This window comes from Microcebus murinus, chromosome 3, assembly GCF_040939455.1.
Source record: "Microcebus murinus isolate Inina chromosome 3, M.murinus_Inina_mat1.0, whole genome shotgun sequence".
NCBI classification, from domain to species: Eukaryota; Metazoa; Chordata; class Mammalia; order Primates; family Cheirogaleidae; genus Microcebus; species Microcebus murinus.
In genome coordinates, this window is record NC_134106.1 from 76,995,122 (window position 1) to 77,012,064 (window position 16,943).

Here is a 16,943-nt window from a genome sequence, read left to right on the forward strand (position 1 = left end):
TTAATGGTATTTTTTTTTTTTTTTTTTTTTTTGGAGACAGAGTCTCACTCTGTTGCCTGGATTAGAGTGCTGTGGCGTCAGCCTAGCTCACAGCAACCTCAAACTCCTGGGCTCAAGCAATCCTCCTGCCTCAATCTCCCGAGTAGCTGGGACTATAGGCATACACCACCATGCCCGGCTAATTTTTTCTATATATTTTTAGTTGGCCAATTAATTTCTTTCTATTTTCAGTAGAGACGGGGTCTCATTCTTGCTCAGGCTGGTTTTGAACTCCTGACCTTGAGCGATCTGCCCACCTCGGCCTCCCAGAGTGCTAGGATTACAGGCGTGAGCCACCGTGCCTGGCCAATAGTATCTTTTTAAAATGTGCATACATTTCCTTCAGATATGTGGAATATACGTGTGTGTGTGTGTATATATATATATATATATATATATTTATTTTTAGAGATGGGATCTTCCTCTGTTGTCCAGGCTAGAGTGCAGTGGCATCATCATAGCTCACTGTAGCCTAAAACTTCTGGGTTCAAATGATTCTCCTGCCTCAGCCTCCTCAGTAGAATCATATATTAACACCCTGAAAGCTGAGAAGAATTTCAGGCATCACCAAAGCTGGGACTGGCCATAATTCTCCCTGACAGGGCATGACATTTACTACCATAACTCAGTGGAGACAGTGGATGGCTCTATTCAGAGAGGCAACATACTCTGGTTATTAAAAACACCAGTCTTTATTTGATTATATCTGATTGAGTGACTAATGAATTCTGACTCTCAAGACTTTTATCCCTAAGTTCAGAAAAACCCCAGATTAGTGAGTTTAAAGAGATTAGATAAAGGAGATTAGAAGACTGAAGTTACATATGGATTTCTCCAAGTACAAGAGACAATCCATAGCACACTGCTTGAACTGCATTCTCATAATCATTTCTCTTTTAATTGCCTAACACGAGAACACAGGTTCTTGACTAGGTAGGAGAGAATTGACCACTCTAGCTTTTGGCTTAGCAGAGAGCTCAAAATCCTTGCAAAGGTAGTGGGGCTCAAGGGGAGTCTTTTACAAACTTTTCAAATTCAAATCTGCTAGCTCATGGTCAACTTATTTCATAAAAAACATCAGAATACAACAGATGTCAGTGGAGGATGGATGGAGGTTAAGATTAACATGTCTTATCTGTTTAAAAAAGATGACGTCTTAGGTAACAAGATTAGGCATCAGGGCTGGTTTGGTGACAGCCACCTATTGAATGGTATCTCTAACATAACTCTTAGAAGCACTGGATTTTAAATTTAAGAACATAAGAACTACTGCATGACTATTCTCACAAGATTTCTATATATGTAAAAACGAAGATTTTTCACTATTTATTAATAATTAGCCTCATTTACTTTAAAATATCTGATCAATCACCTAAGCCTGAAAAAGGCCTGGAAGCATAATCCCTAACCACTAGACTGGTGTTACTCCTGGCCTGGGTGCCCAATAGTGGGATACCAATTAGTGCCCCAGCTCAGTTCCTGTTGGGACAGATCCAAGGGTGTCAACCTCCTCTTCAGAAGAATGGTCTTCTCTCTCTCCCCATCAAATGACCAACCACTTGACACTACTCCACTTGACATTCCTTCGAACTGGGCCAGATTATTTTCAACAAAATGTGGGACTGGGTCACCTGAACTAACAATTTCCACAAAAGAGTAAATTTTAGGTACAAATACTCCATTACTAATCACTGCCATATGCTGGTTATTTCATAATTGCAGGGACAAGCTTAAATTTTACTGTGGTAATCACTAATTTATCACTAATTTATTATTAGCTTTTGGTTCTACACAGCAGGAGGAAAGGCATCAGTAATGACGTCAACACTAAAGTTAGTGTATCAGGTAGACACTGACCCAAGGTTTAGGAAAATATGAAGTAATTTCAGTTAATAACTCAACAGTTCAACTCATTCATTTACTTATGGTACTCGTTACCTTCTGCAGCAAGCCCTCCCTGTGGGGCCACCTGAATCCCATCCCATGGGGACTGGAGTTGTGGAATGTAGAATTGTCTGATTGGTGACATCTGCCCTGAACATTTTTTAGGTAAGAATAAACTCTTCCTAGTTTCATGGCACAAAATTCTAGATTGCAAATGCAGCTCTGGGTTAGTGATTCAACAGACTCAGAGCTCTTTTTGAGAAAAGGTATGTTTGTACCTGTGGCACAACCATCAAGGTCACCTTTGTGCAGATGTGAAAATGGTTCTTGGTCTGGGAGCCAATCACCAACCTAAGTTTTCCTCCTAAATTTTCACAACAGATTGCTAACTTTGCCCTCTACATATCTAATGTCAGAAGCATGTGGCTGTCCCTAATCGATGAAAGTAAACATTAGGCAAAACCCAAGAGGAATGTGATTGGTACTTGACTTTTGCTACAAAAAACCCCCTAAAAAATCATCAACCAATCAAACAAATAAAAACATCACCTGGTTTTCACTAACAACTTCTTTTATATAACTTATTTCTCTACATTCATTTATTTTTCTCACCTGGTCTTCACATCTGTTGGGATTTCTTTCTTAACATTTAAGAGTTTTTTGCTTTTTTGCTTTACTTGAGACATGTCATTCTCATGTTTTTCAGGCATGGCTTGTTTTCCCTTTTGCTTTTCTGTATCCTGTAAAAAAATATATACATTTAACTGCTGAGAATAATAAAAATGACTGCAATTAGTCCCATTTGAAGATAAAGACACAAAACCAAAGATGTAACTGATATACATATGTGTAAAAATGTCGAACTCCTTTCTTGAAATCTATGTTTATTCCAGTTCTGTCCATTTTTCAGCCTTCTTTAATTTATTACAATTATATCTTGGTGAACTGGAGTTCTGAAGAATGTCATTTTAATGTATATTCATATCCTGACTGGGGTGGGTGGTGGCAGTGGCAGTAGCAAATTGGTGGCTTCTTATTTCTAAGTATTAGAGAGTAAAATCTTGTTATTTAGTTATAAGAAAAGTTTAGCTAAGACTACAATATAAAGTTAAACACTTCCAGCCATGTGTCTAATCCTGAGCAAAGAATCCCAGGGCAAGAAGGTGGTGCAAGCAGCACTCAGTATGATCACATCCGTCCCTCCACTGTGGCTAGCAGTAGTGTTATGGCTGGTTTAATGTAAATTACTGTTCACTACCAACAGGAGGGCCTTAGTTATTTATTCACTTATTTAATAGAGATTTATTAGTTGGCTACTTGGTGCCAGGCCTACGTGGTACCAGGCAATGGGGTTACCAACAAGGTCCAGTCTCTTCCCCAAGGACTGTGAAATCGAGCAGGAGGGAGACACATGTGACAGTTAGAGACTGGCATGGACCTTCAGTGTAGAAATGTTGCTGGCCATGACTGGAGCACAGAAAAGCTGTCTTGCCTGCCTCAAATGTGGAGCCTGGACCAAGAAGGCCACAACCAAGCTGCATCTTTTTTTTTTTTTTTTTTGAGACAGAGTCTCGCTTTGTTGCCCAGGCTAGAGTGAGTGCCATGGCGTCAGCCTAGCTCACAGCAACCTCAATCTCCTGGGCTCAAGCGATCCTGCTGCCTCAGCCTCCCGAGTAGCTGGGACTACAGGCATGTGCCACCATGCCCGGCTAATTTTATATATATATTAGTTGGCCAATTAATTTCTTTCTATTTATAGTAGAGACGGGGTCTTGCTCTTGCTCAGGCTGGTTTTGAACTCCTGACCTCGAGCAATCCGCCCGCCTCAGCCTCCCAGAGAGCTAGGATTACAGGCATGAGCCACCTCGCCCGGCTCAAGCTGCATCTTAATTAAAGCTTTGCTATTCAACTGGCCCACCAACTGCTATTTTTGGTCTACAACCAGAACCTGCCCCACGCATTTTTATAGTAATTTGATACTGTTGCAGCATCCAAGTATGAGATCAGCACACTTGTCTCCTGAACAGGGTACATATCCACTCAGGTATTGTTGAACTCGCTTGGGGAGCTGCATGTGGCGTGGGCTGTGTACTAAGAGCAACCTGGTTCTGCACCACAGACAGTCTGTTCTAGATGCACCGGGTCTAATGGGGGACAGACAGGGAAGGACATACTCAGTAGGGGACATCTTTGGGTGTAAGGGGGGAGTTACAAGCATGTGGTGAATTACTGTCTACTCAACAGTTCTACAGTTTATGGTTATTAAGGTGGCCTGGATTTTAATAGGTCACAGCAGGTCAATCTATTTCACTGTCAAGAGTAACTAACCAGAACAAGGGCTAAAACATCCTCCTGGCTCACTTATCTTTTGAAACTATTTTGTGTTGTTCATCAAGTATTTCCTGAACACTTGACCCACTGGGTACTTTGTAGGCCATAAGCTCTTTGAGGACAAGGACATGGCCTTTTTGTCCACTGTTGTTGCCCAAGCTCCTAGCAACAAGGCCTGGTGCTACTAGGTGCTCAATACATATGTGTTGACTGAATGGGTATAAGAGAGCTGGAGAAGACATAAGAGAAAATGACCCATCAAATTTGTATCTAGTTGGGAAACAAACACATGTAACAGATCACACAAATACATACAAACTGAGATCAGTCACCAAGAAATAAAAGCATATGAGCTCCATGCAGGAGTGCAGAGCAGGAGGAGTATAAACTCCTCAGAGGGAAAAGGGGTAAACGGGCATGAAGGCCTCACAGAGGATGTGAGTTCTGGGCTGGGTCTGTAAAGAAGCAAACAGCTTGGAAGGAGATGGGAGAAACAGGAGGGATGCACAGCAGAGAGCTAAGAATGAGGCCACACAGAACACTGGCAGCAGGAGAGGAGAGGGGAATGCTGGGGAGGGAGCGGGAGGCAGCCAGACAGGCAGGAAAGCAAGAGAGGGGAAGTGAAGAAAGCCTGCGCAGAAAATGCCTCCCAAATGCTTATTCGTAGAATTCAAACTGCTGGAATCCCACTCAAAGATTAGGAGAGGGCTTTCTGCTTCTCTGAAGTAACTTGTTAAAACAGACACAAAACATAGAACTCCAGTACTAGCTATGAGCTGGACTAATGGCAGACAGAGCACCACATCAACTATGAGGGACCGCGAAGGGGAAGGCAGTTGATGTGGAAAGTAATTTTATTTTAAAAATTAATGCATGCAGATGACATTGCTGGATATCTTTAAGAAGCGATTCTTTAGGTCACTAGACTAAAACTGAAAAAGAAATTCTGGTCTACAATTAAAGGGTATATTAGGATCATTTAAAATCTGAAATATATTTACCTAAAAATAAAAATGTCAAAGTAGAATTATACCCTTCCTTTCCTGCACACCACTTACAACTCGATTTTGGACACATTCACAACAGTAACTTTGCCCTCTACCGTCTAAGGCCCACCGTGGACCAGGCATTTTGCAATACTATTCCTGATGCTAACAACCACCCTGTGAGCTGGGGACTCAGATTGGTGAGGCAGTTTTCTGGATGTGCTGATGTGTCCTGGGCTGGGCTGGGCTGGGCTGAGTTTCTGGTCCTGGGTCACTACTGAAGCCTGGGGTCTTTCCCGGGGCCACACTCCCTGTAGGACAGTCATCACTCTACCTGCTTGGGGAGTGAGTTGCTACCAAAGTTCTGCTTCCAGAAGGTGCCAGCAGTGATCTGACGGCAAAACACCCAACATAATTAAAATGGTACAGTTTCTTTTCATTCTCTTGTGATACTTAAAATTTGAAACAAATTTCACCAGGTAGAATGGTTACTATTCTAGACAGTTCCCTAACTTTTAATTAGTGTTTATAATTTCTAAATATTCTATTTTATTAACATGCTTCTTCTCTGGAGGAAATGAAGAGCTGTGGCTGGTTTCTACAGGAAAGTGACTTTTTAGTCATGCCTGGGCACATTAACAAATCCTTAGAAGGTACGTTAAATGCAAAAACATTAATTTTGTACTAAAATCAGAATCTATGAGATAGAAGGTCTTGTGCTCTGCGGGATACCTCTCTTTTCCCCCTTGGTTTTCTTTTGAAAGAGCACCTCCTACCTCTTTGAGGAGTGGTTCTGTGTCAGGGTTGGAGGTCTCTGTGGTGGTGGAGGAGCTGTCATCGTCAGCCAAAGAGTCTTTCAGCTCATCTTCCTGTGGCTTTCCCTTTCCTTTCTTCTCCTTTTCCTCTTGTTTCTTAGGTGGTTTCACCTTTCGTTGAAGAGGTTTTCCTTTCCCTGAGGATGAAAATTAAAGTAAAATAACTCTTGATTTTTAAATAGCTTAGAAAACAAAGCCATTATCATTGAGTAGTGTTAAGCATAAAAAAAAAAGAGCCATTATAATTTTTTTTTGGAAGAGGCTGGACACTTTTATGATTAATAAAGGCTTCTTTATTTCTTCTCTAATTAAAACTTTCCAAATCACATTTGACTTTGTGATGGAAATATTTTGAAAAATACTTTAAGGCATAACTTACGGATAATAGAATGCACTCATTTCAAGTGTATGGTTCAATGAACAAACTCAGCAGCTTTGATAATCTGTATGTCTGAGAATGCTTTTATACACCATGAAAGGTGATGGAGCTTTGATAAGTCACATAAGTGAAACCCAGAGATCCTTTAAAATCTGTTGGGAGATGGAAGGCTGATGGTGACACAAATGATGAGCTGCCTGTGTGTGTCACTTGAGGGGTGCTAAGAGCCCTAGCAGTGGAGCCACGATGGCTAGGTCCAAATCCTGGCTCTCCCCAGCTAGCTGCATGATCTTGGCCTCTCATCTGTATGATGCAAAGACAAGACCTAACAGGGTATAGTGGGGAATTACATAAGGCCCTGAGAACAGTGACTGGCACATGAGTACTATGCAATGCTATATTTATTATGAACAGAGAGTGAAAATGGAGCTATAGAAAGCCCTTTATTTAAAAAAAATCTGGATGCTACCAAAACAAATGAGAACCATCCCACAACATATTTCCCAGGTAGTGCTGTACATTCTGGAATACAGCAGTGCACAACATAATCCCTGCTCTCACAGAGCTTATGTTCTAGCAGGACTACACAGAGGCAGAGAAAGCCCCAGATCCCAGCACATCAGAATGTACCTACAAAATCACCTGGGTAGGCAGGTGAAAGCTGGACAAGCCACATTTTAACCCATTCTGCATGTCATCATTTCTAGTACATCTTTTTGATAACAGTGACTTAATAGAACTTAATTTAAACCCTGATGTTTTGCTTTATCCTGAAGAATTCCACTGTTGATGGGTCCCAGAGACCCAAATCTTGGCATCTATAACAGCGGTCAACACGCTATGGCCCACAGTCCAAATGTGGCCTGCAGCCTCTTTCATATGGCTTGTGACCTGAGAATGATTTTTACATTTTCAAGTGGCTGAAAAAAAGAAACAAAAGAAGAAAATGCAACACAGACAGTTTGTGGCACAACAAAGCCTCAAACATTTACTACCTGGCTCTTTACAGAAAAAGTCTGCTAAGCCTGATCTAGAAAAATTATAAGTAAAGCTCTGATTTCCAGGAATGTCATTTCAACATTTACTTCAGTGATTCCAGGTGTTAGATTCAAAACCATAACTGGGTATTAAGTCTCAAAAACTGAGAGGCCTTTGTTTCAGAAGACTTACTAGCTGGTTTAATTACAACAGCCCTTGGCCCACTGCAAGGGCTGAGCTCCTCCCACCATGGTGAGAGGGGAGGGGTGTGGTCTCTGTCCCACCTGTGGATTCACATTCTTCTCCCACATGATCAAGATCAGGACCCCATGTAATGAATTTCTCACCTGCAATTATATATTTTTATCATGCTTAGGTTCAATGGGTGAGGGGCAGTAGTAAATCTGTATAATAATCTATGATAACCTGAAACTTCCATAATAAATAGAAAAGGGCTGGAAATGAAATTTTTAAAGTAAACTCAAAGGAGAAAAATACTTAACAAAGGAAGAGTTCAGTTGAAAACTTGGGTAATGAAAGGTTATTTCATAAAAGAACAGTTTTTATACCTCCAAATACTCATCTTTATTAACTAAATATGCTGCACTTGGGTTTCTGTTCGCAGCACCTTAACGAATGTGATTTTGAAAAGGTAACTGTCAAAGCTAGTGACCTGTATCATTCCTCATTAGACACAACCTTCTCCGTTCTACTGGACACTGCAGAATGTGCCCTCCCACCCCTGCCGGGCCCCAACAGATCGACAGCTTCTGACAACCTTTTTTCTGGCTCCATCTTTGCTGGTGTTCCCTAGGGATCCGCCCTGGGAACATCTTCTCTTTTCCCTTTATATTCTCCCTGTGGGCTCATTTTATTTGACCATAAGCAATTCAAATCTTAAATGTCTAAAACTAAACACCCTAACAACATCTTTTGGGTTCTCAGTCTATAATGATGGTTCTTAACCAGACATACTTTAGAATAACCCAGGGAGCATTAAGAAAAAATTGCTGTCTGGGCTCACCCAAGAGATTCTGACTCAATAGTTCTGAATAGGACCTACTGATTGTACTGTACGCCTAGGCTGAGAATCACCTGTATACAGTATCAACATCAATCTAATTACCCAGCTAGGAGCTACTTGAGTGCCAGGTATGATTTCTTCCACTGCCCAGATTCCCAAGTTCAAATGTTGGTGGGAGAGGACAGAGTGCACTTTCCCAAGAGAAGGGACTGATAACCTGATTAGACTGGCTGGCCCACACCTACCTGTGAGCAGTCACTGTCCCCATGAGACTGTGACAAGGAGTGCCTCCCTCTTGCCTACTGGTGGGGTGAGGCAATAGGCTGATTCTTAGGGCAAGCTTGTTTGCAAAGATCTCTTTTCTTCCTTCGGGGCTGGTTTTCAATAGAAAGATTGAGCTTTAGGGACAGGAGAGACTCTGAAACCTTTTTGTTAGGTCAGTGGTCCTTGGTGTCTGGCCTACAGAATCAGAATCATCTGGAAACTTGTTAGAAATGAAAATTCTATGGCCTCATTCATTCCAGACCTACAGAACAAGAAACTCTAGGGGTTGGCAAGGCAACTCATTTTAACAAGTTTTCCAGGTGACTGTAATATAAGCTCCACTTAAGAATCCCTGGCTTAGGTGGAAATTCTATCCAGGTTTATCAGAGACCTGTGTTGGGGGCACTATAGGCACACAACCTGCTGGTGATAATGTAGTGTCTCATTTCCTATTTCTCATGATTGCTGCATGTATATACATGCAGGAATCTCAGGAGGATAAGTACCTGTCCTTCAGAGTAGAATTTGGGGAATTCTGGGTCACCTGGAAGAAATGATCTAAACAATGCAATTTAACCATTAATCAATCAGTTGAATAGATTAGATCTCTAAAATCTCTTAATTCATTTCTCACCCCCACTGCCACTTCCTGAGCTCAGGACTTCCTCATCTGTTGCCTGGCTTCCTGCAACGGCCCAGTCTTCTAAGCATTTCCTGCTGTTCCACTTTGCCCTCTACACTGTCAGTAGCATTGATTTCCTTTTGAGACATTTTTAAAGTTTAAAAACTTTATCCTATCCCTCATTTTCTATAGGATAAAGTTCAAATTCCTTCATAGTCTAGACCCACCTATCTTTCCACTGTCTGCTCCTTCCATACCCGTGGTCCATCACAGAATCACAGAATACTGTTACCTGAGCCTAAATCACTGGTTCACACTACCAGGCTGATGGCAGGACACAAGAGAGTGAGTGGGGGATTGGGAAGTGGGAATCAAGAATTCAGAGGGCTCTCTTTTCTCCACATCTTTGCCCACACTTATCTTTTAAAATGTTTTTATTTTTAATTGACAATAATTGTATATATTATATGCTTATGAGGTATAATGTGATATTTTGATACATGCTTACACTGTGGTCATCTGTGTTTCTGATAACAGGTGTGAGGTGACACAGAAGTACACAGAGGATGGTGGTTATCAGAGATTGGAGGGCTGAGCCAGAGTAGGGGAAACTTTGTTCAAAGGGTGAGAAGTTTCAGTTGGGAGGAATATGTCTGAGATCTACTGTACAGCATGTTGATTATAGTTAATAATGTGTTTTATATTTCAAAACTGCTAGAAGAGAAAATTCTAAATGTTTTCATTCCCCCAAAATGAGAAGTATATGAGATGACAGATAAGGTAATTAGCTTGATTTAATCATTCCACGATATAAACACATATCAAAATATCACACTGTACCCCATAAATATATATAATTATATATCGATTAAAAAAAAGAACTGAGAGGGAGATTGCCCTGTCAAAGATGAATTAATGAACTCAATGCACTCAAAGTAGAGGAAATAAGCTGCCTCCTAGCTTTATGGGAACCGTGACTTAACTGGTACATTATCGATAATATAAATTAGCCCATCCAAATAAAGATTGCCCAAGCTGAAGGGAGAAACAGCTTAGAAAAACTCAGAGTGTGTTTCCTTTAAAGTGACCAAGGGAGAAATATACCCAATGTGAACCTGGTGATAGAGAAGGGCTCTTGGTAGGGCAGCCAGGTTTGTCAGGCTCACACTGTCTGGAGGATTGTCCCTGAGGCTAGTCACCCTCTGTCTGCCTACTCCCATGATCACCAAGCAGACTCCTGTCTGGGGGATGCTGGCTCACCTAGTGTGGTGAGCTCAGCTCTGTCTCTGAACATGAATGAAGCTCTTCTGCATCACTTTCTTGAGATCTCCCCTTTCTAGGCTCTATTCCTCACAGAGTCCAAGCACCTTAGGGCAGAGATCAGGCCTTACTGATCTCTCCCCGCTCAGGGCCTTGCACAGTACCTAGCTTGTGGCAAGTGCCCCAGACACTGTGATATGCTGGGCATGGTGGTGTCAGAGAGGGCTAAGTAGGAAGCAGGGTGGTTCATCCCAGCTAGTCTGTAACGAACACCATCCCCCACCAGGCAAGAAGGTGCTAACCCTCTCCTCCCTTCCCTGCTGAGGTATTGTCAGAGAAGGCCTCCTGGAGAGTCAGGACTCTCTTTCACCACTGCCCAGGGTGTCAGCAGAGGCAATGTGGGAGTCAGAACTCCCAGCCCTACCCAGCAGCAATGGAGAGCCTCCTTTCCCCTGGCTGTCAACAGAGAACAAGTAGGAAACAAGGACAAAGTCGTTCTAAGTCCACGTGGCAAAACAAGGTAGCACACTCCTCTCACCCGTTCCCCTGCCAGAGTCAGAGAAAGCCAGCTAAGAGAGAAGATTTAAGTACGATCCAAAGCCTCAGGATATTAATACCCAAAAGGTTCAGGTTTCAGTCTAGAGCCACTCTTCATACCAAGAATCAGGAAGCTCTCAAATAAAAACCAAAACAATCAATAGATGCCAACACCAAGATGGCACAGATGTTAGAATTATCTGACAAAGATATTAAAGCAGCTATCATAAAAACACTTCAATGGCAACTATGCATATGCCTGAAACAAATGAAAAAACAGAAAGCTGCAGCAAAGAAACAGAAGCTATGAAGAATAAAATGAAAATTTCAGAACTGAAAACTAGTAACTGAAATAAAAAGCTCAGTGCATAGGCTCAACAGCAGAACAGAGGAAATAATCAATGAACCTGAATATACAAAAATTGAAATTATGAGAGAAAATACACTGGAAATAAAAGAACAGAGCCTCAGGAACTTGTGTGATTATAACAAAAGATCTAACATTTGTGTTATGAAAGTCTCAGAAAGAAAGGAGAAAAAGAGAGGGTCTGAAGAAGTACTCAAAGAAACAGTGGCTAAAAACCTCCAAATCTGGTAAGAGATATAAACCTACAAATTGTATATATATATAAAAAAAGCAAACCTCAAAGAGGATAAACACAAAGGAATCCACATCAAGATATATCATAATCAAACTTATGAAAACTAAAGACAAAGAAAAGCATACCTTGAAATCAGCCAGAGAAAAATAATACTTTACCTATATTAGGGGGAAAACAATTAGAATGACAGATTTCTTATCAGAAACCATGGGGCTAGAAGGAAGCATTTTTCAAGTACTCAAAGAAAACAACTGTTATTCCAGAATTCTGAACCCAAAATAAAATATCTTTCAGTAATATTCTGATATTCTCAGATGAAGAAAACGAAAACAATTTGTATTCAACAGACCTATCTTAAAAGAATGGCTAAAGAAAGTTATCAAAATAGAACAGAAAGAGCACAGTAAGCAAAAATATGGGCAAATACAACAGAATTTCCTTTATGTCTTGAGTTTTTAAAATTATGTTTGATGATTGATGCAAAAATTTTAACACTATCTGATTTGGTTCTAAATGTATGTAGCAGAAATATTTAAGACAATTATGTTACAAATGGGGGAAGGCAAAGGAACATAACGGGAGATAAGGGTTTCTATATTTCACTTGAACTGATAAAATGATGGCCCCAAAGGGCTGTGATAAGTTATGTATGTATAATGTAATACTTAGAGCAACCACTGAAAAAAACTATACAAAGACACACACTCAAAAATGCTATAGAAAAAAATCAAAACAGAATTCTAAGAAATATACAAGTAACCCACAAGATGGCAAGAAAAAGAAAATAAGGAAAACAGAGAGAACAGAAAACAAAAAATAAAACTGCAGATTTAAGTCCTAACATATCAGTAAGTACATTAAAAGTAAATGATCTAATTACATAATGAAAAAGACAGAGGCTGGCAGACTAGATTAAAATCATGACCTAATTATACGCTGTCTATACAAAACTCACTTCCAATATAATGACATAGGTAGGTTGGAAGTAAAAGGATGGAAAAAATATATTGCGGAAACATTAATTAGAGGAAAGCAGGAATGGCTATATTAATATTAGATAAAGTAAACTTCAGAGGAAAAAAAAGTAATAGGGACAAAGAAAGGGATTATGTAGTGATAAAAAGGTCAATCTACCAATAAGATATAACAATCTTAAATGTATATGCTTTAAACAAAAGCGCTGCAAACTACATAAAGCAGAAACACATAAATCTGAAAGAGAAATCCACAATTACAATTGGTGATGTCAACAACCTTCTCTCAACAAGAAAAGAACTAGACAGAAAATCAGAAAGGATATGGAAGAACCCAACAACACCATAAACCAACAGAATCTAAAAAATAGGAGCATATATACTCTTTTCAAGTTCCCACAGGTTATATGCCAAGATTGGTCATATCCTGGGCCATAAAATAAACTTTAACATATTAAAAAAAACTGAAATCATTGAGAGTGTGTTCTCCAATCATGATGGATTCAAATTAGAAAGCAACAACAGAAACATAGGAAAATCTCTAAATACTTGGAAACTAAGCAACACACTTCTAAGTAAGTAATCCATGGATCACAGAAACTGTCAAAAGAAATAAAAACATGGAACTGAAAGTTCCATACATTAAAACTTGTGAGACACAGCTCAAGCAGGGATGAGAAGAAAACGTATAGCACTGATAGTATTAAGTTAAAATGGGGCCAGGCAAGGTGGCTCACGCCTATAATCTTAGCTCTCTGGGAGGCCAAGGTGGGCGGATCATTTGAGCTCAGGAGTTTGAAACCTATCTTAGCAAGAGCAAGACCCCATCTCTACTATAAATAGAAAGAAATTAATTGGCCAACTAATATATATATAGAAAAAATTAGCCGGGCATGGTGGCGCATGCCTGTAGTCCCAGCTACTTCGGAGGCTGAGGCAGGAGGATTGCTTGAGCCCAGGAGTTTGAGGTTGCTGTGAGCTAGGCTGACGCCACAGCACTCACTCTAGCCTGTACAACAAAGCGAGACTCTGTCTCAAAAAAAAAAACCAAAAAGTTAAAATGGGAAAAAGTCTTTTATCAACAACCTAACCTCCCACCTCAAGAACCTAAACAACTGCAGAAATATAAACCTAAAGTAAGCAGGAGGAAGGTAATAACAAAGAGCAGAAGGCAATGTAATTGAAACAGATAAACAATAAAGAAAAATTAATGAAACAGAACTGTTCTTTGAATAGGTCAATAAAATGGACAAATCTCTAGCAAAACTGACAAAAAAGAGGCTGGACATGGTGGCTGCCTGTGATCCCAGCACTTTGGAAGGCTGAGGAGGGACAACTCCTTGAGCCCAGTTGTTTGATACCAGGCTGAGCAACACAGCGAGGCCTTGTCTCTACATAAAAAAAAAAAAACAACAAAATTCCAAATAAAAAAAGAACCCCAAATTAGCAGGGCATGGTGGTGTGTACCTGTAGTCCTAGCTACCCGGGAGGCTGAGACAGGAGGATCACCTGAGCCTAAGAGTTTGAGGTTGCAGTGAGCTGTGATTGTGCCACTTCACTTTAGCCTGGGCGACAGAGCAAGATCCTTTCTCAAAAAAAAAAAAAAAAAAAAAAAAAAAAGAAAAGAAAAGAAAAAGAAAAAGAAAAAGAAAAAGGAAAGAAGATGTAAATTATCAATATTGGAAATTAAATAGAGGATATTACTATAGATCCTGCATATATTAAAATAATAGTAAGGGAATATTACAAACAACTATATACACATAAATATGATAACTTAGTTTAAATGGACCACTTGCTTGGAAAACACTAACTATAATATCACTACAGCTCACCCAATATGAAATAGATAATTTGAGGAGTCCTATAACTATTAAGGAAATTGAGTTATGATTAACACCCCTGCCCCCAACGTAGGTCAAAGTAAACTCTGGCCAAAGTTTCACACTTTACACAAAAATTAATTGAAAATGGATCATGGACTACATGAGGATGAAAAGACACTGCAGACCTCAAAAAAAATTTGCAAACCACATATCTGACAAAGTATTATAAATAGTATCTAGAATACATAAATAACTCTCAAAGCTCACTAAAAAAATAGTAAAAAAACCCCAAACAATCCAGTTAGAGCATGGCAAAAGACATGAAGAAGATATTTCACCAAAGATATTAAGATGGCAAATAAACACATCAAAATATGTTCAACATCACTAGCAATTAGGGAACTATAAATAAACACCATAATGAGATATCATTACATGCCTATCAGAAGGGCTGTAATAAAATAAATAACGATGCTACCAAATGCTAGTGAGAATGTGGAGAAGCTGGATTACTCCTACATTGCTGGTGGGAATGAAATATAGTACAGCCACTCTGGAAAACGTTTCAGCAGTTTCTTAAAAAACTAAACATGCAACTATCATATGATTCAACAGATTCACTCCTGGGCACATAACCCAGAGAAATGAAGTCCTATATTCATACAAAAACGTTTACTTAAATATTTATAGCATCTTTATACATAGTAGCCCCCAAGTGGAAACAATCCAAATGTTCTTCAATGGGCAAATGATTAAAAAACCTATGGTGACATCTATACCATGGGCTATTACTCAGCAATAAAAAGGAACAACTGGTGAATCTCCAGAGAATTATATTGAGTGAAAAAAGCCAATTCCACAAGGTTATATAACTGTATGATTCCACTTATGTAACATTCTTGAAATGATAAAATTATAGAAATGGAGAAGAGATTAATGGTTGCCAAGGGACGAAGGAGGCTGGGGAGGTAGGGAAGTGTATGTGGCTAAAAAAGGCCCATGAAGGTCCTTGTAGTGGTAGTGGTGGAAGATTCTGTGTCTCAATGATTTTATCAACATCACTATCCTGGTTTTATTAATAATATTGTACTATAGTTTAGCAATGTGTTAACCACTGGGGGAAACTGGGTAAAAAGTACATGGGATCTTTGTATTATTTAGAACTCCATGTGAATCTACAATTATCTCAAAATAAAAAGTTAAAAAACAAATAATGTGTGTGTCTCATTTAAATCTAAAAACAAAAAGTGCCCAAGAACTCATATGTGACCAAACTGTGGCAATGTTCATGAAGTGGACACTAATCTTTGCTAAGTATGTTAATTCTTCAGAATGCCTTAAGTGTTGTTCATACGACTTTTAAAAAGCTAAACACACACTCTTTCTTATGCAAATAGTATGTCCATATGGCCTGAAAGCCACCCTTTCAAACTCAATTCCAACTTCCTTCTCAAAATGCAAAGGTATTGGGATCTCTCAATCTAATATCCTGACCAAGAAAAATGGTAGGTTTACCAGTGTCTACCCCACAACTGACCACTGCTATACCCTATTCCATTCATTAATAAAACTAAAGGGATATATAATTTATGGGACTAGGTAATGATCATTTGTCAAATCCTTATATCACAGATATTATACTCTAGGCATAATTATTTTAAATGACATGTTGCACTGGGTCAACATACTGTACTTACAAGTCCCCTAGATGTTTAAGTGGTTTCCATTTTTCACTATTATAAATCATAGCACATGTAAGATTATTTCTTGATGTTAAATGTCCAGATATAGGATCACTGGTTCAAAGAATGTGTGCATTATTATATTTTTAGGGCATTTGACATGCTTCAAAAATTGCTGCTTCCAGCATTTTATGAATATATAAACTTCTTTTTAACACAACTACCACTGAAAATTATTTACTGTATGTAATCTATAGATCCTAGGCTATTGATACTTTTAGAAATATATAATTTGCATGCCTGAATTACAGACAGATTATATTCTAATCACCAACAATGAATTGGGTGCAAGCTTATCTACCATAGCAAATGAAAAGATAAGCATGATATAGACATGACTAGAATAATGCACCACAGTAAACTTTGATATGAGGTTGGCCAGTGCTCTTATGTGACAGGCTCTCTTCCCCTAGTCTTTTTAAAAATTTTCTCAGTTCACACCTCAGCTGTGAAACTCTTCCCCTAGTCTTTATATCCCGACTCCAGGGTGTCCCCTTATCTCCTCTGCCTGCCATGAAAAGTTGGTCATACTCATCCACACAGCTAGCTGGCAAAGCAAACCTGGGGTGCTGCCTGAAGCCCCATCCATCTATCTCATGCTCGTTCCTGTCATCTGGCATCCCTAAATATGTAAGTGTTGATAGGATGCTTCAGATCTGGAAGGGAAATAAGCCTCACTT

At 39.5% G+C, this 16,943-nt stretch overlaps 1 protein-coding gene across 2 annotated transcripts in view; it reads right to left on the reverse strand.

Moving 5' to 3' along the window:
- The window catches only part of TMEM131 (transmembrane protein 131), a 197,051-nt gene that overhangs the window by 12,833 nt on the left and 167,275 nt on the right, over window positions 1-16,943 (reverse strand). For both annotated transcript variants that reach the window (XM_012786961.3, XM_012786962.3), the window contains exons 32-33: window positions 6,017-6,192; window positions 2,536-2,663 (exon numbers count right to left, since the gene is read on the reverse strand). In XM_012786961.3, the coding sequence (XP_012642415.1) occupies window positions 2,536-2,663; window positions 6,017-6,192 (304 nt within the window). The remainder of the gene's footprint in view (window positions 1-2,535; window positions 2,664-6,016; window positions 6,193-16,943) is intronic.